We start from the raw sequence: 26,205 nt of genomic DNA, 5'->3' as shown, positions 1-26,205 counted from the left end.
TCTTTCCCACTGAACCACAACCCCAGGCCTTTTTCATATTTTACTTAGTGACAGGGTCTCACTGAGTTGCTTAGGGCTGTGCTAAAGTTGATGAGGCTGGCTTTGAACTCAAAATCCTCCTACCTCAGCTGAGCAGCTGGCATTAATAGATTTTTCATCGTGGTTATATATAACAACAAATTAGGTTTGATGAATAAATCATAAAACTCTGAAATTTTAGAAAAATAAAATGCAATATAATCCTACAAACTAAATTAAATCAATTTAATTATTAATAATGGACCAAGAAATTAAACTCTTAACCAAACTTGATACATAAAACCAAGATATAAGATATCATCACAAGGAAAGCTTATCCTTAATAATTTACTCTGCCTTACTGGGTGAGGATAGGCACCCTGGTACCTAGCTCTACTACTAACAAGCTATATAATTTGGGGCAGTATAGCAGACGTATGTTTTTTCACATTTAATATAATGAAATTGGAATTAGTGATCTCAAATTAATTCATCTTTACACATAGTTATCTCTCAGGAACATGTCTGTCCCTACCAAAATTCTGTCCAAATCTATTAATAGTTTCTACCCTCCTTTTTACTTGACTCTTTATTATGACCATAAAATTAAATTTTCAATGTCAAAATATTCACTGAAAGTATCCACCTAAATTTAAAGTTGATGAAGGCAGAGACTGTCTTGGTAAATACTTTCATCACTAATATTGAGAACAGTACCTAGGCCTAGTACAGAGAAACCTATTGAACACTTATTGAACAAATGAAATAACAGAAGGACTAAGACTATTATGGACTACGCAACAAAATTAGAACTTGTTTAATGGCAAAGCCAGATAAGATTTTTTAAAAGAATCAAAAATGATGAATTGAAAGAAACCTTGGAAAACCTCCATTAAAAATATTTATGAATACTAAAGATATTTTATACAAGATATTTAAACTAGAAGCAGTATAATACAACTTAATTAAGTTGTTAATTAAACAGAAAATGTTGAATTCTAAGCAATATTTTGTTATTTTTTGCTATCCAAATACAATAAATAATATAAAATGTCTGAGCTATTAATCTTTGGGTGGGGGGGTTTGTGGGGGTGTTACCAGGAAGTGAACCCAGGGAGACTTAACCACTGAGCCACAACCCAGGCACTTTTTAATATTTTATTTAGACACCAGATCTCACTGAGTTGCTTAGCACCTCCCTAAGTTACTGAGGCTGGCTGTGAACTCATAATCCTCCTGCCTCCGCCTCACAGGATGCTGAGTTTACAAGAAAACTCACGCCCAACTCTGAGCTATCAATCCTAAAAACAGAACTCACATAAAATGAATTCTTAATTCTTCATTCCAAAAATTTTAAGTGTTTTCTTGGCTTTGTAATTACATTAAATTATAAACCTAAATTATACAAAATCAATGCTAAACACATACTCTACATTAAAAAAAAATTCAATGTTCTTTGATAACAACCTACCACCTGTTGTCCAGTTTCTATATAGCTACTTTATAAATAATACAAAATTATTTATTACACTAACATACAAGGACTAATACTTAAATTTTAATGATGAAAATTTTATAGTTTTACTTCAAAAATATTATTTATTGAATAGTCTGGGCACATCACTAATTAAGTTTTATTACCTGTGGACTGTGTTGATTTGTTCCGTGTGGACTGGTACCAGAAAGAAATTTCACTAATACATGAATGAGGTTTGGATCTGAAACCAACAAATGAGCAGTACTCTCCTGAGTTCCAATCCCACTGCTGGAACCAGCTATTAAAAAAAAATAATAATAATTAATCTTAATAAATTGACTACAAAACAACAATTTCCAATATATATATAAAAATCTTTTAGTTCAAAGAAAACTTATATATTGCTAGTAATTACAAGTTTATTAAAAGAGTTCCAACCTATACACACTATTGATAGACCTGGATTTCATTCTTTATTTTCATCTACCACATTATCTCCTCCCTCATTCTTCTGACTATGAATACAGTCAAGTGAAAAACAAACAACACCTTACCGTTATGTTAGGAGTCTATTTTTAGGAACTATTTTTCCTTAGCTTTTCAGATAAACTATAACTTAGTTTTCTAAGATAAACTGAGGCCAAAACTATTCCTTTTTGCATGTTACATACAACTAACTAATGTATAGGCAACCCACTGATTCTCTTGAGCAGAATACAACATCTTTGTTTATCAGGTAGCAATATTTTTATCTCATTTTTGGATAATATATTCTAAATAAGAAAATAGAAGAGCACTTTGATGTTAAACAATGATTCAAATAACAGCTTTATCAAAGTGACAGAACTCTCAATTTAATGAAGTCTTTCTCAAATAGAGATTGAAATCCATCCTCTTAACTTCCAGATTGAATACAATGTAATTGAAAGGACTTCAATTACTTACACAACCACATCACTTCTGGTAAAAATATGTTAAGAATTCTATAATAAGCATATTAAAATGTACATCAGAAATTACGTTAATAAGTTTCTGAACTTACAATTAAGCTGCATGTTTGTCATGAGTGTTAGGCTATGGAGTACAAGGCACCATGTCCGGAGCAAAGTATTGGGATACCACGCTAGCACTGTGAGAAAGCTAGTTATTGAGGCTACATACAAAAAAGGAAAGAAAAAAATTTTACTCAGAAAAACTGAATATTTACTAAGAATTAAAAACCAAAAGAACGAACTAACAAATAAGATTATTTTTTAAAATTAGCTCATTAACTACTGTCCTTGGAACACACAAATACAGTTCCGAATTAAATACAACTAAAACTTTGAGAATTAATAACATTTCCCAGCAAGGGTAGAGCTCAGTCTGCAACACTTAAAATAACATGTTTTCATTACAAATTTGTTATAGATGCATAGAAACTGGTACATTTTAGGTACATTTAACCTAATTATTACTACTTAGCTATTTTATTTATACCTATTAGGATTTTTTCTACAAATAAATCTTACCTTGATTTAATGAAATGACAGGTATTCGATTAGCATTATATAAAAAAATGTCTGCTCCAGTCTCTTTATTTCCAGATGAGCTAGAATTCAGGCTCAATGTGAGCCACAACTGGAGAAGTGACTCCAACTGAAAATGAATGAAAATTGACAGGGGGGAAAAAAGTACATATTATAAAATGTATTTCAACAAAAATCTTACTGCTTAGAATCTTGTCATGAATAAAGAAATTTTTCAATTAAATATTTCCCCCAGTTACTTCATGTGACAAGCAAGTACATCTTAAAATTCCAGAACAAAATTTAACTCAGTTAAAATTTACCATTTAGATCATATAAATGTTTTTCTAAGTTAAAAGAGGTTATTCTTTGGGAGAAAATATCATTTTCTCCCAAAGTCATACCTGAACATGATGGACTTGAAGCATGGAAAAAAGTTTGTTGAAACAAACATTTAACATTGGTACAGATGATAACTGTATAATAAGCTGGCTGGTTTGGTTTGCTGTTTGTAAACCTCCTAGAAGTGAATCATCTGTTCCAGTGGGAGACTGAGATACTGAAAATCAAACAGAAGTATGATGTTATAAACAAAGTTTCAGAACACACACTAACTCGTTACTTATATGTATACGTAGGTAAAAATAATTTTTTTAACCTGTATTCTGTAAAATGGTTTATAGTTATATGTTAGTATCTGAAAAACTTAATTTTTAACATTGTTTGAAGGTAAAAAAAGATAGTCACCAACAAGAGAAGCTCCCAAATACACAGGACTCATTCAATAAAGGAAAAGAACATACTCTTTCATAGTTTTTGCTAATTAATAAAAGAGGAAAGGGAAAGAAAGAAAGAAAGAAAGAAAGAAAGAAAGAAAGAAAGAAAGAAAGAAAGAAGAATCTTATCTGATTTTATTATTCATTGTGGGGATTTTTGTTTTGTTTTTTCTTCCCATCATGGCACTAGAAATTAAACCCACGGCTTCTGTTACCATTGAGCTACACCTCCAGTCATTTTTATTTTGAGACAGGGTATCCCTAAACTTCCTAGGCTAGCTTCAATTCTATAATCCTTCTGCCTCAGGCTCCCAACCAGCTAAGATTATAGACATGTACCACCCTGCCTGGCGTGATTCTAGACACTGATGGATTATTAGAATCACATAGGCAAAATGCAAAATTCTGATGTTCAGGCTACATGCCAAATGAATTATTTACTGATAACCTTTCCTTCTTTTTTTTTTTTTTGGTGAAGTATCCCAGGCTGGTCTCACACCTGTGAACCTCCTACCTCAGCCTCCCAAGTAACTGGGGATTTCAAATGTGTGTCAGCAGGCCAAACAAATTGAGAATTTAATCATGGTGATCAGAAAAATATAGGGACACTTAGAGGTTTTTGTTCATATATTTAGAATATGATTATACTAAAAGAAACACACCTATATGCAGGATAGTAACCAAAACAGCATGTTAAAAGAAGCAGATACGAATTTAAAAAGACCTTATAAGTTGTTTCAAACAAGCAATGTATAACAATGGTTTGTCTGTGATAGTGCTGAGTTGTCTCTGGTCATGCAGAAGCTGAACCCTATTGGTGGTGGGATGGAAGGGTCCTATATTACAAAGAAGATACAATGATATTAGTTTACCAATACAAAGATGATAGGACACTAGGTTATCCTCTTTGTCTTTCTCCTTTACTCTGTACCTTCGAAGGCAAAAAACAAACCAGAGTACAAACTGAAAGGATATAAATTAATTTAAGGAAGAACCTAAAACGAGTTCTCTATTAAAATGAATTGTGGAACCTCCTTTACAGGAGAAGCAGGTGTTGATCTTCCTGCGTTCCAAAAACTATCTCTGGCTTCAGAGAAAGCAAATTGATTTTTAGGTCAAGAAAAATAAAACCATTATCGTCTCCTCAGCACAGCTCTTCAATTTTTGTTTTTCAGAAACAGGGTGTTATTATTAACTATACTTTTCTGACATGAGTAAATCAACAAAAGTTTACCACTGTATATCAAAATCAGTAATGGCGGGGCATGATGATACACACCTGCAATCCTAGTAGTTTGGGAGGCAAAGGCAGGAGGATTGTGAGTTCAAAGCCAGCCTCAGCAACTAGTAAGGCCCTAAGCAACTCAGTGAGACCCTGTCTCTGAATAAAATAGGGCTGAAGATGTGGCTCAGTGGTCAAGTGCCACTGAGTTCAATCCCCAGTAACACCCCCTCCACTCCCGGAACCAAAACACTCACACAAACACTTAAAAAAAAAAGTCAATAATGTCCAAATCTGCAAAGCCATCTGTTTCTGTTATGCAGCCATGCTCATTGTCTATGGCTACATTCTCACACTAAGTCAGAATTGAGAAGTTTTACCATACCATATGGCAAGTAAAGTCCAAAATGCTTACTAATGGCCCTTTATGAAAAAGTTTGCCTTCTCTTTTTGCTTATAATTTTTTTTTTTTTTTTTTGGTGAAGCATCCCAGGCTGGTCTCAAATTTGTGATCCTCCTACCTCAGCCTCCCAAGTAACTGGGCATTTCAAATGTGTGTCAGGAGGCCAAACAAATTGAGAATTTAATCATGGGGATCAGAAAAATATAGGGACACTTAGGGGTTTTTGTTCATATATTTAGAATATGATTATACTAAAAAGATACACACTTGTGTGCAGGATAACTACTATATCTTCTCAATTATGGAATTCAGTTATAAGGCCCATTTAGATGCCATGCCACCTATACATTCTATCCTAGTCTTTGAGGATGATAAAGATGTTTTTATTAAAAACTCCACTTGGGCCTGGGGCTCAGTGGTAGAGTGCCTGCCTCACATGTGTGATGCACTGGGTTCAATTCTCAGCATCACATATAAATAAATGAATAAAATAAAGGTCCATCAATACAAAATTTAAAAAAAAAAAACTCCATTCTTATGTGTTTGTTTTTTGTTGGGACTGGGGATTGAGCCCAGAGATGCTCTACTATTGAACTTCATCGCCACCCCTTTTTGTTTTTACTTTGAGGCAAGGTATTGCTGATAAGCTCCTTTAGATTCACAACAGATATGGAATTTTGACATTTGTCCTTGTAGAATGCACCTGTAAATAATCAAGACGAATCATTCCTTATAATTGTCTAAAAATTGTCATTTTACTTACATGTTGGAGACGTATTTGTTAATGCTTGTAAAATGGAATCTGCTTCCAGAGTGGACATCATTTTTAACATAAGTTCTGCTTGCTGTTCAAGTCCAACTTCTAGGCGAGCATCTAGGGCTACAAAAAGCAAGTAAAAAGAAGCCTAATTGATCATCATTATTACTTATATCCTACCTCCTACAAAAAAAAGTCAAAATCCAAACTCGGGAAAGGATGTGTATGCCCTTAGACAAGTACAGCTTGGCATGCATTATCAGAGGCAGAGCTGGAAGACCATCTGTACAAATGTGGTTAAAGAGAAGAGACTGAGGTGGGCATAGTGGCACAAGACTGAAATCCCAACTACTCAGGAAACTGAAGCAAGAGGATCCCCAAGTCTGAGGTGAGCCTTGACAACTTGGCAAGATCCTCTAACAAAATAAAGAACTAAAATATAAAGGGCATAGAGGTGAGATCAATGGCAAAGAACCCCAAGTTCAATCCAAAATACTACAAAAAAAAAAAAAAAAAGAGAGAGAGAGAGAGAGAGAGAGATAGACTAATTAAATAAATAATAATAGTAGATGCAAATATGTTAAGGGTAATGATAGGTTTTTCGCTCAGAAAAAGAAAAGGAATGTAAATATGGGAAGGGAGAAAACTTAAATGAACCCTACAGAACTACACTATAACCAGATATACCAATGTGAACTCTATCACTTTCAATATATCTAAGACATATGTATAGAAATACATACACATCCCCTAGCTTTGTTCATCAAGACAGCATGGAAACAGACAACAAAACTAACAAGTACATCTTGCATTCAAATCTTTTTTTTTTAAACAATATTCTGCTTTGAATAGATCTGAATACCATATTATTTATACAAGTGGCTAATTCCCAACTAGGGAAAATACACTAAACAATGAGCTGGGGGCATCTCGTTTTGTTAGAGAACAAGAAGTGCTCAAAGACTGCTAAGAGTATGTCAAAAAGGTCAAGAGAGGGCTGGGGTTGTAGCTCAGTGGTAGTGCGCTTGCCTGGCACATGTGAGGCACTAGCTTCAATCCTCAGCACCACATATGAATGAATGAATGAGACAAAGGTATGTGTCCATCTACAACTAAAAATTTAAAAATGGTCCAAGAGACCAGATTGAAGGAGATCCTACTGGTCAAATGTAAGACAACTTGAAGATCAAATTACATAAAGATAACACTGAATATATTTAATGAATCTTAAACTAATACATTTTAAAAAATGATTAAAATAATAAATTTTATGTTATTTGCATTTTACCACAATAAAAGCAAACCAGTAACATACTGTAATAAGAAATTATAACTGCGTTAAATAAATTTTTTACAAAGGAGAAAAATGCAGCTCCATGAAGAAGAAGCCTGGTGGCCACCTCCTTAATCAAGTGATTAATTTTTTTTTTCTTTGGTGGTAATGGGATTTGAACCCAGGGCCTTGTGCATGCAAGGCAAGCACTGTACCAATTGAGCTATATACCCAGCCCCTTTAAGTGATTAAATGTAACAGCATCATAAGTAAAACAAATCAAAACCATGGGTCACATACAAGGATACAGCAAACAAAAATGACTATTATTGCTGTGATATTCCTACCAAGATTCATGACTTCAATCTAATTATGAGAAAATACCATACAAATCTAAATTGAGGGATGTTCTATAAATAACTAGTCTGTAATCTGCAAAAAGGTCAAGGTCATGAAGGTCAACATTGAGAAACCATCTCAGACTGAAGATCTGACAACTAGAATGCAAAGCATGATTTTCACCGGGTCCTTCTTCGTAAAGGGCATTATTCTGACAATTGTTAAAATCTGAATGGCCTCTCAGTATAAGGTAATAGTAATATTAATATTCTGATTCTGATGGAATATGCTTCTTTGATGTGCTCATATTAAAGAATGTCTAGATTTTAAACCAAAAAATTGGATTGGCAGCTTACACTCAACTGGTTCAGGATAACAAAACATGCTCTGAATTTTACTTGTTTCAAACTTTTTCAAATCTGTAATTATTTCCATTTTTAAGATATTTTATTGAAAAATTTAAATGTTACATTGTACATGACCGGTAAAGTGAAAAACTAGTATTCAATGTGGGGTTTTTTATACATAAAAATTTATTATTAAAAAGATAATAAAGCAAAACAAAGCACAATTATTTAAAATCATTGTCAGTCTCATACAACCCACAAATAATTTTTGCTAAGTATTATTTTGAGAAACAGATGGACCATCATTGAATGAAAGCTCCTCTAAACTTTATGATAGAAAAGAACAGGAAGCTCTGAATGACACTCTACGGTACAACTTTGATACCAAACCTACTGTACACTCAGGCTCAATTTCTCAAGAGACAAAATATATATAAATTTAGTACTTGCTTTAAGAATAGTATATACCTCAAAACAGTCACATATAAACACTTACCCTGAGAAACTGAAACACTAACTGTTTGTGATCCATTCTTTTCTGTGTTTGCTGGTGGCTTTGCTACAGGGATTCCCAAACCTCCGATGTAAGGATTATAATTGTAGGTACAATAATCAGCACCCCAGTAATCATACCATGTACTGCTTATTGGCTTAAAAAAATGGAAAAGAAGTTGTGGTTTATTTTTGTTTTTCTACTGTAAACTAAAACAGGACTACACGATAAACATTCTTCACATCCTTTAAATTGTCACCCTTTAGAATATTAATGATTTGCAAGAATGTTTCAATGATAGCCTTTTCATTTTTTGAAAAATCTAAAAATCTAACGAACCAAAAGAACAATACCACTACAAAGTATTATAGGTGTATCTTCTTTAGAAAAAGGGGAGGCTAACATAGAAGATTAACCTAAAAGAAGCTCAGTTTAGATAAAGACTATTGGCTGCCTGAAAGGCTGATAATCCTTAACTCAATTTCTAAATGCTTATTAATGATGCTTATAATAATTATTAATGGCTACATCAACAAAAATGGTGTAAATTTCCTTCATACTATTCCATAAGTTTCTTTTAAAAAATGCCTATAGTACTGTAGCAATTTAATGAATTTTACATATACTGAATAAATGGGATTTATTTGGTAATAATTTTGTATATTTTCTTTTTTTAAAATATTTATTTATTTATTTATTTATTTGGTTTTTGGCGGATACAACATCTTTGTTTGTATGTGGTGCTGAGGATCGAACCCGGGCCGCACCCATGCCAGGCGAGCGCGCTACGGCTTGAGCCACAACCTCAGCCCAGTATATTTCCTTCTTTGAAGTAATTGCTAATCTAAAAATGTATGAGTATTTTGATTACATACAATATTCTAATAGAGCATACCTTAAAAACTTTGGCTGCAAGGGGATCCTTTTCTAAATCAATATCTAGAGGATCAATGTCAACTTCCATTAGATCTTGAAGTAACTCAAGGTCAATTTCCTTATCTTTTTCCAAAGAAGAGAGGGGGGGTGTGCCTTTAAATAATTGAAAATTACTGTATTATATTTAACATGAAATTTAGCCAACATATTTCTTTTAGTTGCAGAAAAAAAATATTTTGTTTACATGTAACAGACACATGCTAAAAGATTTTAAAAGTTTAAAAATCTAAACTTTTACACTTAATTATTAATCAGTACATAAAGGTATTACTTCACAGAACAAAATAAAAAACACTACTAGCATGATACTTGATTTCCTAGAGAAAATACCAGAATATTAGCTGTTGTTGAATCAAGTTGCATAAACTTTGCTATTAAAAATAGTCATAGCTGGCTGGGTTTGTAGTTCAGTGGTAGAGCATTCGCCTAGCATGTGCGAGACCCTGGGTTCAAACCTTAGCACAAATAAAAACAAATAAATTAAATAAAAGGTACTGTGTCCATCTACAACTAAAAAAAAAAAAAAAATCACTTTAAAAAAATAGTCATAGCCAGGCGTGGTGAAGCACACCTGTAATCCCAGCAACTCAGGAGGCTGAGGCAAGAGGATTGCAAGAATAAGTCTAGCCTCAGCAAATTAGTGAGGCTCTAAGCAACATAGAATGACCGTTTCAAAATAAAAAATAAAAAGGGCTGGGGATGGGCTCAGTAGTTAAGCACAGCTGGGTTCAATCTTTCATATCCCACACACTCCCCACCCCCAAAAAAGAGGGAGAGACAAGTCATTAAATGTTCCCCACATTTTATTGAAACTTCTATAGATACAAATCAGACTATATCAAAGTAATTGGGATATTATGAAATGATAGTACTTTGTTGTAATTAACACACCCAGAAACAAGGCAAAATATGTTTACTGGAAAAATATCTTGCATCATTATATAAGGTCAAAAACCTCAAATGAAAACGTAAAAACCCATTTTATACTTCATAGCATTCTTTATTTTGAAATGTACTCAATTTGTAGAAAATACTAAGGAATATTTTTTAAAAATTTTTTTACTGTACCTGTTAAATCATGTGTCAAAGGTTCATCTATAGTTTCCAGCAACTGAACTGAAGACGGCTGAAGGGAGTCGTCAGAGTCACCAGCTGTTGCTCCTACATCATCACCCACTGCTCCTTCTTCCATGGCTTCTGCAGCTACTGGTGCCAACAATTCTCCTGCATTTAAGAAGATAATCCTAACCACTTTAATAACTTAGACACAGTCTTTTAATATATATTGAACCATTATATTTTTCCTTCCAGTGTTCAGAAAGACACATATACTCTACCAACTAGAAAAGAAAATACGGCAAATGAGTTCTCACCTACCTAAAGAATGCTAAAACTCACTGCAGTACCTACAAATGCCTAAAACAAATAACTAGAAGGGAAAAACGCACAATATTCAAAATCAACAAGGAGTTATTATAATCACTTTCAGACGTTAACTTACTTAGTCATCAAAACAAGCTTATAAGGAAAGGTATTTTTAATATCCTTATTTTACAAATGAAGAAGCTCAGGCATAGTGATTTCTTAAAGGTCACATAAATAACTAGTAAGAAGCACACGAATGTTATTAACAAAGCAGATTAGTTTCAATATTCATGCACTTAAACAAACTAACTACTCTCGAAAGACTTAGATTTATCAAAACTGTCAACATAAATTAAGTAGAAAAGTAATTTTAAATGGTTGCTACTGCTTGACATTAAAGAGAATTTTATGCTTTTAGAAGATTACAATTTCCTTTAACGAGTAATTAGTTAAGCAATGACAAGTTAATTCTGACATACCCAAGGAAAAATAAATCCTTACAAACCTGCCAAAATATCCTGTAGCATACAAGTTAAGGAATACTGAGCCCAAGCACCACCCCAAGATATATCTCCTCTATTGAAGTCAGTTCCAACCAAAAGCAACAGCAGTCTTTCCAGTTGTGGTTCATTCACAATTTCACACAAATGAATGGTTGGTCTTGTGGCATTTGCAATGCGTGCAAGAACCTAGAATACATTTTATAAAACCATATAAAAATTATACATTTTTCCAAAAAATAATAGAAATCTATCAATAGGTTTGGCACTACACTAATGATTTACAACAATAAGTATGATTCTGGTATTTGGTTTTGTTTTTTTTCTTTTTGTTTTTTTGTTTTTTGGTAATGCTAGGAAATGAACCCAGGCCCAAACACATGACACAAAGACATTTTACCACAGAGTTATCCTCAGCTTCATTTTTTATCTTATTTTGAGACAGGGTCTCTCTAAATTGCTCAGAAAGGCCTCAAACTTGAGATTTTCCTGCCTCGGCCTCCCAAGTTGCTGGGATTACAGGCATGCACTACGATGCCTAGCAAAAATAATGTAATTTCATCAGTGCAGTGTTAAATCTAGTTTTAAATCTGGGTGGAACAGTTAAGAATAACTTCTATAAATAGTGAACATGCTACAGGAAAACAATCATAACTTTGAAAGTCTTTCATTAATATCATGTGACACTTATCTGTAGATTTCATAATTTAACTTAAGGTTAAGTTGAAATAGACATACCCAAATTACCCACATTTAAAACACCTGACTTTTAAATAGATTAAAATTTATATTAGATTTCTCTAGAAATAAATGAAAAAATTTAAATCTTTCAACGCACAATAAAAAAAACTTAAGTAACTGCAAAAAAAGAAAACCAAAAGATGAACTACTATTTTATCTTAATCAAAATCAAATAAAAACTGTGTACTTCTGAAGTTCTTTTTCTTACCCTTTAAAGTCTAGATTTATAAATTACACCTAATAGTTTACTTACCTTACAGACAAATAATAAGAGATCTGCATGACACGTAAAGTCCATGGAGAGGAGAAACAAAACGAGTTTTTGGACTACTGAGATGCAACGTTCATGGGCAAGGGTAAATGGAAGTGGTTCTATCTCTGGACTTTCTTTTGTTGTAGTAACTTCTGTGTCTAAGTTAGAACGAGACCATTCTGCTGTCCGGCGCAAACGAATTAGATCCTTAAAGTGCTGTATACAGAAATTTACAGTTTTTAAATCAATGTTTATTTAATGAAAAATTTTCAGTATACATTTATGAAAATATTACTCACCACACAACTTACAGTGAATAAAAGTTTTAGATTAAACTATAAGCTTCAAAAAGTAAGATTATTAAAAACTGTATTGACCAATATATCTTACCTCTGTTTAAAAGCTTTTCGGAAAAGTGAAATTCTACAGAAAGGCCAGAGAAATATATAATGGCAAACCTAACATCTTTAATTAGTATCACTAAAATATCCTAAGTGTGATGTATACAGGCTGGGTGGTTCCAAGTCATTCCAAGACTGAGTGGAATAAGCATATTTATAAAAACACAATATACAAATGTGACTACTACATGTTATGTACACACATATATTCACACATACCCATATATACATATGTTTTATTTTATTAAAATAACTACCACAACTTCATTTTCACTTTCAAGGACATATATAGGCTATATTTGAAACCTGTGCACGACCAGATCCAAAAGAAATTTCAATTCTAAACCTAACAATGAAAATCTTACAATAACATACTAAAAATCTCTTTGAGATGCCAAAATTTTTCACTTTACATTTTTATTTTAAAAATTAGCAAAAAAGGTATTTGTAATCATCCAGTATTTTTTGTATTATAGAACAGAAAAAACCAACAACATCAATGCCACATGAGCAAAACTATATATCCCACTACTTTCTTTATATTCAATTTACTAAATTTTAATCCACTTTGAAGTAATAAACAGAACAGGTTACAAAACATTTCCTTGATTTAAACTCTACCTCGCCAAAAAAAGTTGAATAGATTGGTATTTTTTTTTTGATAAGCAGAACAACATATTTAAATTTTCTGATCATTCCTAAAGATACTTAATAAAATAACTTAAGATGCTTAAAAATAAAAAAAAGCAGCTTTTCTAAGATAATTAAAAAATATACCCATACCTTTGAAGTAGCCTGCTTTAGTTTTGCTTGTTCTACTAGGAGTTTATATGATGATCCCTTATTACTTTGTATTTTTTCTTTCTCCATCTGTTCCACCAACGCCTTCTGTTTTGCTTTCAGTAGGTTAAGTTGCTTTAAAATACAAGTAAACAACTTAGTCTTAAAAACATTAGGGGTTCCCAGGGGCGTGGGGGGCTGAGGCAGGAGGATTAGCAGTTGAAAGCCAGCCTCAGCAAGATGAAGGCCCTAAGCAACCCTGTCTCTAAATAAAATACAAAATGGGGTTGGGGATGTGGCTCAGTGGTCAAGTGCCCCTGAGTTCAATCCCTGCTGCACACACACACACACACACAAACATTAGGGGAAGGATATTGGCCAAATTATATTGTTACATTGTGTGCATGTACTAGAGTGTAACAACAAAACCCACCAGTTTGTACAACTATAATGTACAATAAAAAAGAAAAACAACATTAAAGACAAGTAAATTATTATTATTTATATACTTCTTAGGAATTCATACATCAAACTAATGGAATAAAGAATTCCTTGAATAATGTAGTAATAAAATTTTACTATTTAGCCCCTCTAAAAACTTCATTTCCAAATCCTGATTTCAAAATCTCTCACTAAACACTCATTAGTTATGCTGAAGTGGGTGGCACATGCTTATAAACCCAGCTACTCAGGAGGAGGAGGCAGGAGGATGGTGCATCTGAGGATACCTTTAGTAAGACTCTGTCTTGCTAAAGTAAAAAATGAAAATGTTGGGGTAGAGCTGGGGTTGTGGCTCAGTGGTAGAGCGTTTGCCTCACACTGGGTTTGATCCTCAGCACCACATAAAAAATAAATAAATAAACAAAATAAAGGTATTGTGTCCATCTAGAACTTAAAAAAAATTAAAAAAAGAAAATGGCTGGGGAAGTAGCTCAGTGGTAGTATCTCGTACCACAAACAAAGTAAAAATTAAAATCTTCAGTCCCTTACATTTAGGAGAAGGGAAGTAACTAGGACACTTTCTTATACAAGTCAACTAATATCATAGTATTAGTTTATTTGTATAAGATAATAGATATTTTGAATGGCAGAAAAAACGTATTTTTAATACATGAAAAAATATTTTTATTGTCTAAGAGTTCTTAGCTTTGCTTTTCTGGAAATTTCCTTCAAGAAATTTTCCTTCAGGGAAGCTGTTCACCTCACATCAGCAAAGAAGAGCATAGGAAGATGCACTTCCAGGCATGCTACCACTATCCTACCTACTCTAGCCACATCCTACCTGCCTAGAGATACAGCTCTCACAATCCAATCACTTTACCTCTGAACATTCCTACTTTAACACAGTAGCTTTTAGGGGACACCTCATATCCAAACCATAACAGTAAACCCATTTGGAGTGGTAGTAATAGAGAGTAAAGAAGTAAACAGTTTAAAGAACATCACCAAAAATCTATTGCCATTTTACAAATAAGGTTTCCAAAGTATTAAATCTCCCCAAGCTATATATAGCTGGTTAAATATATAACTAACATTTGATGGCACATTTGCCATATGCAACCTTCAAAATGATAATTCTCTCAAATATTAAAATAAAAAAATACTGTTACCTGTTTATGATGAACAAGCTGTTTTCTGATCTTTCTGGAATATAATCTATCAAGGCTACTGCTGCCCTTGGAAGACCTATTTAAACTCTGAGTGTGCAGATTATTGTTAATAAAACTCCACTGGTTACCTAGAGGGGGAGGAAAAAGCCTGTTAATAATTTGATCAAGTGTGATTTTAAAGTACTTTCATATCCAGAAAACAAAAAACAGTTATAAATGAAAAAACATGACAAAGCAATTTTAAAGAAAATTAAGGAAACCATTATAAAGTCATTCTTTTTACTGATGTATTTATTTGTATGCAGTGGTGAGAATTGAACCCAGTGCCTCACACATGCTAGGCAAGCACTCTACCACTGAGCAACCACCCCAGTCATTCTTAAGATGATATAAAAAAGATTCAATGATTGTCACTACTTTAATCTAGACCAGAAATTACTTTAAGACCAGAGTTCTGTCCTCAAGCTTTCTTTTAGGATAACAGCCACATTCCTCCACAATGGTTAAGATTATACTTATCACAGGAGATTTTAGGAGACACCTTATATCCAAACCACAACAATAACCTCATTTACAACACAGCTTTCATTATTTCATTAAGATCTAACAACAAATACTCATAAAACATATGCTTCTATGCAGAGACTAAAAAGAGGTGCTCAACAATTTACTTAATGACTGCCAAAATGAGGTAGTTAAAAAAAAAAGGCCCAATAACACACTTTACCCATGTAATTCTTTACTATATGTTTAACATAAAAACATCTTTCTTGTTTTCCACTATCCATCTAACAAGTCTTCATTAAAATTCATCTAACCCTAAGATACTCTTCCACCAATGTTTCCATACTGAACAATATAAATAAAATGAAGATGTTCAATACTATATTCTATGATATTCCAACTTTACATTGTAGCTATATGTACTTGAATTGTATTTTTTTTAATCCCTATGCTAATCAATGAGTAAACTGACTCATGGAAATACATTACTATTTTTTAAAATCAATATAAAGCAAATTCCGTGTACAGATTAACTTTCATCTTTCAAAACATAATATGTATAAACAATTAACTTGGATATAAAATATCTTAAGGGAATTTTCTAATACTGACAATGTGGAGATGTCCAAAATTTATGGACTTTAATTTCTGTGTTTACATATTAGATTTAATTGTCTCAAATTATTTATGAAAATCTGTGGTAGTCAGAATAAAGGGAAGAAAATATTTTCTTTAATTTTTAAATAATTTTGTTCCTTCAGCCTATAAACAAAGATTACACATTTTTTAAATTGGGGATTTCAACCAAAGTCATATGTAATTAACTAATAGACTCCATAATGGTAAACAGGGTGAAATACTATACTAAAAATAACATTTATTTTAAAAAAAACTAGAACTCTTCACAAATTTTGCTTTCATGCCTCACTTTTATGTATGTTATTATAAAATGTTTTTTTAATATTTATTTTTAGTTATAACAATATATTTTACTTTTATGTGGTGCTGAGGATCGAACTCAGTACCTCATGCGTGGTAGGCAAGTGCTCTACCTCTGAGCCACAACCCCAGCCCTATCGAATGTTTAAAGGAGCACGGTGGGGAAAACTTTGTGAAACACATGGTTATAGACACATGCCCAAAGAAACTTTTTCATCAAATGTAAATTCTACCTTGAAATAGGTTCCTGGTAGAGTTAACTCATGTTTTACATAAATTACATACATCTGGTATTTCCAGGCCAATAGCCAGTTCTGGGCGGAGTCACTCAAAATCCCCACCAACATATTATTATAAACTTCTGATACCTGTCAGAAACCTCTCCCTGTCTTTACCATTCAAAGGTTTCTTTGCAGCTGCTGCTTCATCTTCAACAGTTGCCACATAATCCAGCAACCTGGACACCAGCATAACAACCCAACTGATCATTGGAATATCTAGTACTCCTAAACAGAAATGTGGGGAGGGGGGGTAAAAATTCAGGTGAATATAAGAGTCCTACTGAAGTTAGATAACACAATGAATTAAACATTTTATAAAGTCAAAACATATCATATCATTACCAACACTAATATTTACATGTAATATTCCCCAAAACCAGATATCTGTGGCCACAAATTGAATAGAACATCAAATCTAATAAAGCACAGGTATTTCCTGGTATGAAAATAAAGTCTAAACAGAGTTCACCAAAAAAATAATTTATCAAGTAGAATAACAAACTACAAGGGCCACAGGTAACTAAAATAAAACATCTGATTCAATTTATAATTCACATAGTACCAAACCATGTTCTAAAATTTTTATTCCTAAAACAATTTTCTTACATAATACTCATGATTAACCAGGAGAACAATTATATCTTTGTGAAGTTTAAACTTAGATAAAGGACCTTGATTTTAGTGATGACAGTATTTACAAAAAAAAAAAAAATTACAACCATTTTAAAGTTCAAAGATCAAATAATGAAAAAAATAACAGATTTCTAAAGTAATAATTACATGGCAATCAATCACATGAAGATAGCTCATTCCAGAAATTCTACATTATAAAAATATTAAAAGTGTGCTGCAATGGATATTAAAATATTTTATAATAAATACCTTGAAAAAGCATAGTTATAGGAATCTTATATTTTTACTAAAGATAGATACTTTATTTTAATACCTTCTGTCCTCCTATGCATGGGTAACTCCGGCTGAAGAGGTGACAATAAATTATCCAAGAGGTTAAGTAAGCTTTCTAATACTCCACTATTACTAAGTGATCTTTGACCAATACAGGAAAGTAGCATGAAGACCCTAAAAGAGAGATACAAAGAGAATACCCAGTGAGAACTAATTTAATTGTTCCATTTAAAAAGTAATGAACAGGCTGGGGTAGCTCTGTGGTAGAGTGTTTGCCTAGCATTTGTGAGGCACTGGGTTGAATCTTCAGCACCACATGAAAACAAATAAATAAAATAAAGGTCCATGTATAGCTAAAACTGTGTCGATGTACAGCTAAAACAAATTTTTTTAAAAATAATAATAATTTACATTTAAATAATTCACATTTAAACAGAATAATGATAGGCCAGGCATGGTGGTCCACATCTGTAATCCCAGCAACTTGGAAGGCTGATGCAGAGGTAGTGAATTCAAAGCCAGCCTCAGCAGATTATTGAGGCACTTACCAATACAGCGAGACCCTGTCTCTAAATAAAATATAAAAAAGGGCTGAGGATGTGGCTTGGTGGTTACATTCCCTTGGGTTCAATCCCTGGTACCCCCCCAAAAGAAATAAAAAGAAGAAGAATGACAGTACTTGCAATTTAATTGTTCAATTTAGAAAATAATTTACATTTAAACTTAATAGAACACTAATAGCATTTGCATCTTCAAAGCTATCTCATTAGGCAGGCAAACTGGTGCATACCTGTAATCCCAGGACTTTAGAGGCCACTACAGGAGAATCACCAAGTTCAACTTAGTGAGATCGTATCCCCACCCATCAAAATAAAAAGGACAATAATAAATAAGAAGCAAATAAATAAATAAATTTAAAAGGGTGGTATAGTTCAATGGTAGAGTGCTTCCAGGTTCAATCTCCAGTGAAGCAAAAACAAACCAAAAATTCCCAATTTAAACCTGGGTAAGAATTGTTATCACTTGCACATCAGATAGAGCACTAATCTCTATATGAAGAAGGACCTGAACAGACACTTCATAGAAGATATACAATCAATCAACAAAAATATGAAAAAATGTTCAACATCTCCAACAATTAGAGAAATGGAAATCAAAACTACTCTAAAATACCATCTCACTCCAGTCAGCATGGCAGCTATTAAGAATACAAACAACAATAAGTATTGGTGAGGATGTTGGGAAAAAGGAACACTCATACATTACTGGTAGAACTGCAAATTGGTGTAGCCAATATAGAAAGCAGTATGGAGATTCCTTGGAAAACTGGGAATGGAACCACCATTTGACCCAGCTATCCCATTCCTCGGTCTATACCCAAAGGAACTACGGGGACACAGCCACATCAATGTTTAGAGCAGCACAATTCACAATAGCTAAACTATGGAAGCAACCTAGGAGCCCTTCAGTAGATGAATGGATAAAGAAAATGTGATGTGATATATATATATGTAGATATATATATTTACATATACATATACATACATACAATGGAATATTACTCAGCAATGAAACAGAATAAAATCATGGCATTTGCAGGTAAATGGATGGAGTTGGAGAATATAATGCTAAGTGAAGTTAACCAATCCCCAAAAAACAAATGCCAAATGTTTTCCCTGATATAAGGAGGCTGATTCATAGTGGGGTTGGGAGGGGGAGCAGGGGAATATTAGATAAACTCTAGAGAGGGCAAAGTGGAGGGAGGGGGGGGGAGGGGGTTACAAAAAAAGATGATGGAATGAGATGGACATCACTACCCTAGGTACATGTAAGAAGACGACACGAATGGTGTGAATATACCTTGTATACAAGCAGAGATATGAAAAATTATGCTCTCTCTATATAATACGAATTGTAATGCATTCTGCTTCCATATTTAACAAATTAGAATAAAAAATTTTAAAAAACAATGAACTTACATTGGTAAGAAAGATCTGTATCTGGATATATACATTACAATGAGCTTTCTTTCTAGTTATTGGTTATATTTTATAACTTTTTTTTTTTTGGTTGTACAGGGACACAGTATCTTTATTTTATTTATTAGTTTTTATGTGGTGCTAAGCATCAAACCCAGTGCCTCATGTGTGCTAGGCAAGCACACTACCACTGAGCTACACCCCCAGCCCATATAACATTATTCATGAGAAATCAGGCACTTAGAATCAGTTAACTTTATCTACTATACAAAAATAACATAAGATAGAAAATATAGCCAGGCACATTGGCACAGGTCTATAATACCAGAAGCTTAGGAGACTAAGAAAGTAGGATCAGTCTTTTGCTGAGACAGTCTCAGCAAAAGTGAGACACTGTCATTAAATAAAATACAAAATAGGGCTGAAGATGTGGTTCAGTAGTTGAGTGCCCCTGAGTTCAATCCACTGTACCCCCCAAATGAGGAAATACTTAGAAACTTAGATCTATGAATGCCACCGGTTCAAGTGAGGAAAAAAAAAAAAAGAGTATAGTTGTGGTTAATCACATATAATCTTCTTCAATATACTACCTGTTCTGGTATCTTTCACCGGGCAATCCCAAATCCTTGAAGGAACCTGCTTCCCATTCTCCACACTTGCCATCCACATAAACAAGATTTTAGAATCTAACCAATGAATGTCAGAATTACAAATCACTAAGAACAAATACCATCAAAATTTTCTGACCTACCTATCCTGGGGGAAGATGAGAAGTTGTTCTGAATTGTACAATTCCTGAAGAACATTAGAAAGAAACTGACCCCACCATCTTTCACCACCACACAGTTGAACAAGAAGAAGACCAGTGTGTAACCGTATCTTTGGGGTTCCACTGATGCACAAGTGTTTAAAGAGCTCTTCACAGGCCTGGGCATGAAATGTGCTCTGTAAAACTGCAGGAACAGAGTGTCCTATTACAAGAGAGAAAACAGCACAATTTCCTAATTAAGTGTATGGAATAATATCAAAATTGGTAGACCAACATATGCTTTCTTCTTTACTAGCAAACAGTAGAAAATTATATTCTATTTATTTTGTTCTTTATTTATACCTTATATATATTGTCAAATATTTGGAGAGGAGAAGAAACAGCACCTAAGTCAATTATATTTCTTGGCTTTGCAGTTGGGTATCAGATTGCTATATAGGGTATGTGGTATATAATGTCAAAAATAGTTCCTGGCTACAAAAGAACAGTTCTAGATTAGATTATCGATTTATGAAAACCTTTTTGCCAGTAACTCAATGCATGTACAACAACAGAAACAAACAAACAAGAAAATCACATAAGTGGGGTTGAGCATGTAGCTCAGTAGAAGAGTACTTGGCCAGCATATGTAAGGCCTAGGTTTAATCCTGAGCACTACAAAGCAAAAATAATTTAAATAAGGGAAACACAAATTGGTGATTCTAAACAGATATTTCACAAATATTCAAATTAATATATTTCCTAAAACATGCAACCCAGCCTTTAAAATACATGAGCCAAATACAAACCATTGGAAGAGTGAAGAAGGCTGAGCAAAGTGTCCAATAAATATCTGATGATAGTACGTAACTGCTCTGTGGAAGACATCTGAATTAAGTCTTCTGGATTTGATGTTTCATTCAATGTCTTCCGACTTGCACCTATAGCTACTTTGAGCCTCTGCACTGCATTATGAGCCAAATTTAGTTGAAGCTGTAGCTGAATACAATCCTGATAAGCAGAAAAAACTCTACTATCTTCCTCGACTGCCTTGTCCGGTTTTCGCAAAAAGTACTGTGCATTGTTAGCACTGTTGAGAGGAGGAAGATCGATACTTTGCAAAAGAGTTTCCAGACGATGACAAGCTAAGTTATATCTATAAGTAAAAAATAAACGAACAAAATAATTCCTGCAATGTTCTCTTGATTTATACATGTACACACTAAGAATTACATTTTTAAAACATGTTAAAACCCAACTATTTAAAAAGAATTACTCCATTGGTAAGTATTAACAAATGGAGTCAATTATTTAATCACAATATTTTCAGGGCAAATTGAGTATTTCTATAAAGTGTTAATGTCCTGTTTCCTTTTGCTTTTTCTATACACCTATAAAAAGACATTTCTTGGTGGAAACATAAATAAGACATTGTATAAAATCTGCAGTTTGAATAGATTAAAATGTTTGCTATTTTATCCTCACCTGCACTGTATATCCTCTTGTAAAGCAACCATCATTGCTAAATGCTGGTCGATGTCTGGCTGGTTTGCAGATTCTCCCTCTCCCCTTAGAGGATCATGCATTAACTTAAGTTCACTTTCCCAAGGCAAGATATAGGTATGACCATAGTAAAATCCTAAAGGGATTTTGGCTCTGGCATTTGTACTTCCATAGCGTCCAATGACAGTTATCTAAAATGAGAAATTATAAAAATACATACACAATCATGATTAAAAAAAAAAACAAAGGGGGCTGAATATTTTCAAAGATAGTTAGCCAAGCAAATGCCTATAATCCCAGCTACTTAGGAGGTAGAGATAGGAGGATTGTGATTTCAAGATCAGTCAGGCAAACTTGGCAAAACCTGCAACAAAATCAAAATAAAAATAGCTGGGGACATAGCTCAGTGGAGAAGTCATTGTCTAGGATGTTTGAGGTCCTAGGTTCAATCCCCAGTATTACAAAAATAAACACATACACACATACATAAATAAAAGACATAGTTACACTTTTTAACTATATGTCTTAGTATTTGTTAGGTAAGTGGGAAACACATAAATTTACTGTCTTAAACTCTTTACCTTCATGAATCTGCATACAGGAGGTGGTATTAGGTCATGAAGAATTAGTGAATGAGTGCTTATATCAGTTGCCACTACCAATCGTCTTCCATCCACCTCTTCTCCTAATGTCCAAATGTCAATTGATAAGGAGGCCAAGTCTCCACAAGTAGGAATCAATACATCTGTCAAAAGTATAGGTCTTCCAAAATCCAAGGTCACAAATCTCCTGGCTCCTATGAAAAAAGAGAACAGTTGACAAAAATATATATAATTAACCAAATGATACACTCAGAAACAGTCTGCAGCATTCATCTTAACATATGAAATAAATTCAAAATAACTATAAACAAATAAAAGCAAACAAAAATAAGTAAAATTAGCTTTGTCATGTCGTATTCAAAAATTTTCTAAAACCAGGCTGGAGTAGGGACTCAGTGGTAGAGTGCTTCCCTAGCATGTGTGAGGCACTGGGCTCGTTTCTCAGCACCACATATATAAATAAAAATAACATTCTATCAACAACTTAAAAAATTTTTTTAAAAAAATTATAAAACCCTTATTTTAGGTTTGAACCAAAAAAACCCAAAAACCTAACTATGAAAGAAATCAACCGTTAGGGCTGGGGTTGTGGCTCAGTGGTAGAGCACTTGCCTAGCATGTGTGAGGCCCTGGGTTCAACCCTCAGCACTGCATATAAACAAATAAATAAAATAAAAGATCTATTTACAACTAAAAAATGTATATTAAAAGAAAAAAGAAAGAAATCAACTATACACATAAGCTTGGTTTAAAACACTGGAATCGGGCCTGATGCTGCATTCAGTGGTAGAACATTTGCCAAGCATGCACAAGGTCCTTGGTTCTATCCCTACAACTACAGATTAATCAATCAATAAAACTTAAGTTTAAAATTTTAAATTAGCACATGTAGTATATATGTTAATACTGTAAAGTATCATTCTGCCTTCCTTTCAATCATTGGATGTATTTTTCCCTTAATTTCACAACTAATTAAATATACCAAGATATACTATGTGACATCAGTCTTCTTAAGCCCTGTTCAACTTCTTGTGAAATGTACATTTTATTAGGCTTAACATGTAAAATAAAAGTGTAGCTCAAATCATACAAAGTCAAACTATCCCAAAAAAGATGCTTTTGCCAAAGTATTCTAAGGAAAACAGACAGCTCATCTCAAACAATGTTTTTCTCCAGTATAGAGACATCACTGTCGCTTCAACTCAATACTAGATGAAGTAGATGAAGAAACAGAAGATTTGCATTTCTCATCTCATACAAGGACAAGTTCAAATAGTGAAATGAAAGGCAGACCCTTAATAAAATAATGCATTTTCTTTTTCATTCTTTTGGCAAACTAAATAGCCTTACCAGCTACATTTTACCATGAAGGAAAAGAAAGACTAAAACATTTGGGAATGGGGCTTTTCTCAATGAAGCTCTTTAAAAAAAAAAAGAGCAGTTACCAATACTTTCCCAAACAGAAAAATTATTAAGCAATGAAGAATATAATTTTCCTACTCAAAGGACTTATGTGTTATGGTCATCTGAAGAGATAAAAAAAATCAAACTATAGTATAAGCAACTCCTCACATCTCCTAAGACTAAAGAAGAACAAGAGGAAGTGGAAGTTGGGGTTATAAAGTAAAGGAAGTCAGAGAACCTGCTCTGGTTTTCTTGGCCCTGTTTTTCTACCATCCTTTTTCTTAACTGAGTTCGGGCCAGTTGCCCACCGACCTAGCATCGCTTTCACCATGGCTCTCATCGATGCTGACATGCAGAAGCAGATAAAGTACATAATGGCTTTTACTGAACAAGAAGACAATGAGAAAGTAGAAGAAATAGATGCAAAGGCAGAAAAGAGTTCAACATTGAGAAAGGCCGTCTTGTGCAAACCCAAAGACTGAAGATTATGGAATACTATGAAAAGAAAGAAAAACAGATTGAGCAACAGAAGAAAATTCAAATGTCCAATTTGATGAAACAAGCAAGGCTCAAAGTCCTTAGAGCAAGAGATGACCTTATCACTGACTTACTGAACGAAGCAAAACAGAGACTCAGCAAAATGGTAAAAGAGACAACCAGGTACCAAGTGCTGCTGGATGGACTGGTCCTCCAGGGTTTGTACTAATTATTGGAGCCCTGAATTTGTACTAATTATTGTTCGTTGCAGAAAACAAGATTTGCCTCTAGTAAAGGCTGCAGTGCAGAAAGCTATTCCTATGTACAAAATTGCCACCAAGAAGGTTGTTGATGTCCAAATTGATCAGGAGGTTTACCTGCCTGAGGAAATAGTTGGTGGAGTTGAGATCTAAAATAGGGATCATAAAATAAAGGTTTCCAATACCCTGGAAAGCCGGCTGGATCTCATAGCCCAGCAGATGATGCCTGAAGTACGAGGAGCCTTGTTTGGTGCAAATGCCAATAGGAAGTTTTTGGACTAAGCGAAGTGAAATTAATCTACTGCTGTACTTCTAAGAAGCAAGATCATCTATGTAGCTTGCTATGTAGCTTCTTCTTTGTTGTTCTGCTATTATATTTATCAGTGGATATCATTCTGTAGCTAACACCCTTGGCCTAATGTTAAAAACTGGAAGTTTCCTCAGTGTGATCAGGACCCACAGTAATTTGTCTCAGGTACCACAGCTTTAATTTGGTTCTAAAGCATGAAGAGGAGGGGTCAGATGGTACTGCATCTTTTCACGATTCTAATTACCTAATCTACACAGTGATGTGCATGGTGATCCTTGCTCTTTAGGTATGGGGCATGTATTCTTTCCAGCAGTAATACCTTCATTTTTACCTATTTGGGCCTAAAATTTTTCTTCATCTGTAAATGTGATTTAAAATCTAAGCCATGAATATTCTTTATTTATTGAAAAAAAAGATTTATGTGGGGGAAAAAAAAAAGAAGAAGAAGAACAAGCTTTCATTCTAAATGTTATCAACGCTAATGTTGCTACCAAAAATAATTAGTTTGACAGAAAATAGCATAAGACTTATTTGATGAGCTTTCAAACTCATTCTTCCAAAGAGGAAATACCTGTTACAATAAAACAAATTTGGCTTACTTATTCATATAATGAAAAGTGCTACAGTTTACACTATATCTCCCTGTATTCCCTCTAAATATTCTGCTGAGTTCAGCTGCTGAAGTGCAGAACTAAAAGTTGGTATGATTATAAATTAAAGTTACTTAGTTTATTCAGAAATATGATGTAATGGAAAACAACTATCCCAATCACAGGTCTCCAGTATATAAACGTAACACAAATGTAGAACAAATTTAAACAATCCAGAGACTATGAAGTATTATTAATCTTAGTTACTATGGTAAGTAGCAGTTCTGTCAGCTCTTCTCAGAAAACAGTTTCACTTCAAGAATGCTAGTTTTAGGAATACTCCTTGAAATGTAATTTCTAGTGTATAATAACTGAGCACCTACAATGAAGGCAGATATGAATTCATGTCAATCATTCTTCAAAACAAGCAAGACTCAGGTAGAGAACAAATTCACTGTGCAAATAGCACTATTCCATTCAACTTGGTAAAGCACACAGCCTGA

At 33.5% G+C, this 26,205-nt stretch overlaps 1 protein-coding gene and 1 pseudogene across 8 annotated transcripts in view; one reads left to right on the top strand and one right to left on the bottom strand.

The window, feature by feature from the left end:
- Nucleotides 1–26,205, bottom strand: part of Birc6 (baculoviral IAP repeat containing 6) — a 209,709-nt gene that overhangs the window by 93,794 nt on the left and 89,710 nt on the right. For 5 of the 8 annotated variants that reach the window (XR_003301795.2, XM_026399426.1, XM_026399887.1 and 2 more), the window contains exons 27-44: nucleotides 22,641–22,855; nucleotides 22,042–22,250; nucleotides 21,366–21,712; nucleotides 20,560–20,779; nucleotides 17,870–18,003; nucleotides 17,011–17,148; nucleotides 15,200–15,327; nucleotides 13,593–13,724; nucleotides 12,409–12,624; nucleotides 11,420–11,603; nucleotides 10,618–10,773; nucleotides 9,509–9,642; nucleotides 8,617–8,770; nucleotides 6,168–6,284; nucleotides 3,408–3,562; nucleotides 3,007–3,133; nucleotides 2,538–2,648; nucleotides 1,660–1,793 (exon numbers count right to left, since the gene is read on the bottom strand). Coding sequence is in view for 7 of the 8 variants with exons in the window: in XM_026399426.1 (XP_026255211.1) it covers nucleotides 1,660–1,793; nucleotides 2,538–2,648; nucleotides 3,007–3,133; nucleotides 3,408–3,562; nucleotides 6,168–6,284; nucleotides 8,617–8,770; nucleotides 9,509–9,642; nucleotides 10,618–10,773; nucleotides 11,420–11,603; nucleotides 12,409–12,624; nucleotides 13,593–13,724; nucleotides 15,200–15,327; nucleotides 17,011–17,148; nucleotides 17,870–18,003; nucleotides 20,560–20,779; nucleotides 21,366–21,712; nucleotides 22,042–22,250; nucleotides 22,641–22,855 (3,011 nt within the window). In the remaining variant the exon portion in view is untranslated. The remainder of the gene's footprint in view (nucleotides 1–1,659; nucleotides 1,794–2,537; nucleotides 2,649–3,006; nucleotides 3,134–3,407; nucleotides 3,563–6,167; nucleotides 6,285–8,616; nucleotides 8,771–9,508; nucleotides 9,643–10,617; nucleotides 10,774–11,419; nucleotides 11,604–12,408; nucleotides 12,625–13,592; nucleotides 13,725–15,199; nucleotides 15,328–17,010; nucleotides 17,149–17,869; nucleotides 18,004–20,559; nucleotides 20,780–21,365; nucleotides 21,713–22,041; nucleotides 22,251–22,640; nucleotides 22,856–26,205) is intronic. The other 3 variants (XM_026399557.1, XM_026399721.1, XM_026399810.2) reach the window with 1 other exon arrangement.
- On the top strand, nucleotides 24,395–25,084 carry LOC113190616 (V-type proton ATPase subunit E 1 pseudogene; annotated as a pseudogene).

Source organism: Urocitellus parryii, chromosome 12 (genome assembly GCF_045843805.1).
Source record: "Urocitellus parryii isolate mUroPar1 chromosome 12, mUroPar1.hap1, whole genome shotgun sequence".
Taxonomy (NCBI): Eukaryota; Metazoa; Chordata; class Mammalia; order Rodentia; family Sciuridae; genus Urocitellus; species Urocitellus parryii.
The sequence above is the reverse complement of the archived record's forward strand: the minus strand, read 5'-3'. Positions and strand labels throughout refer to the sequence as shown.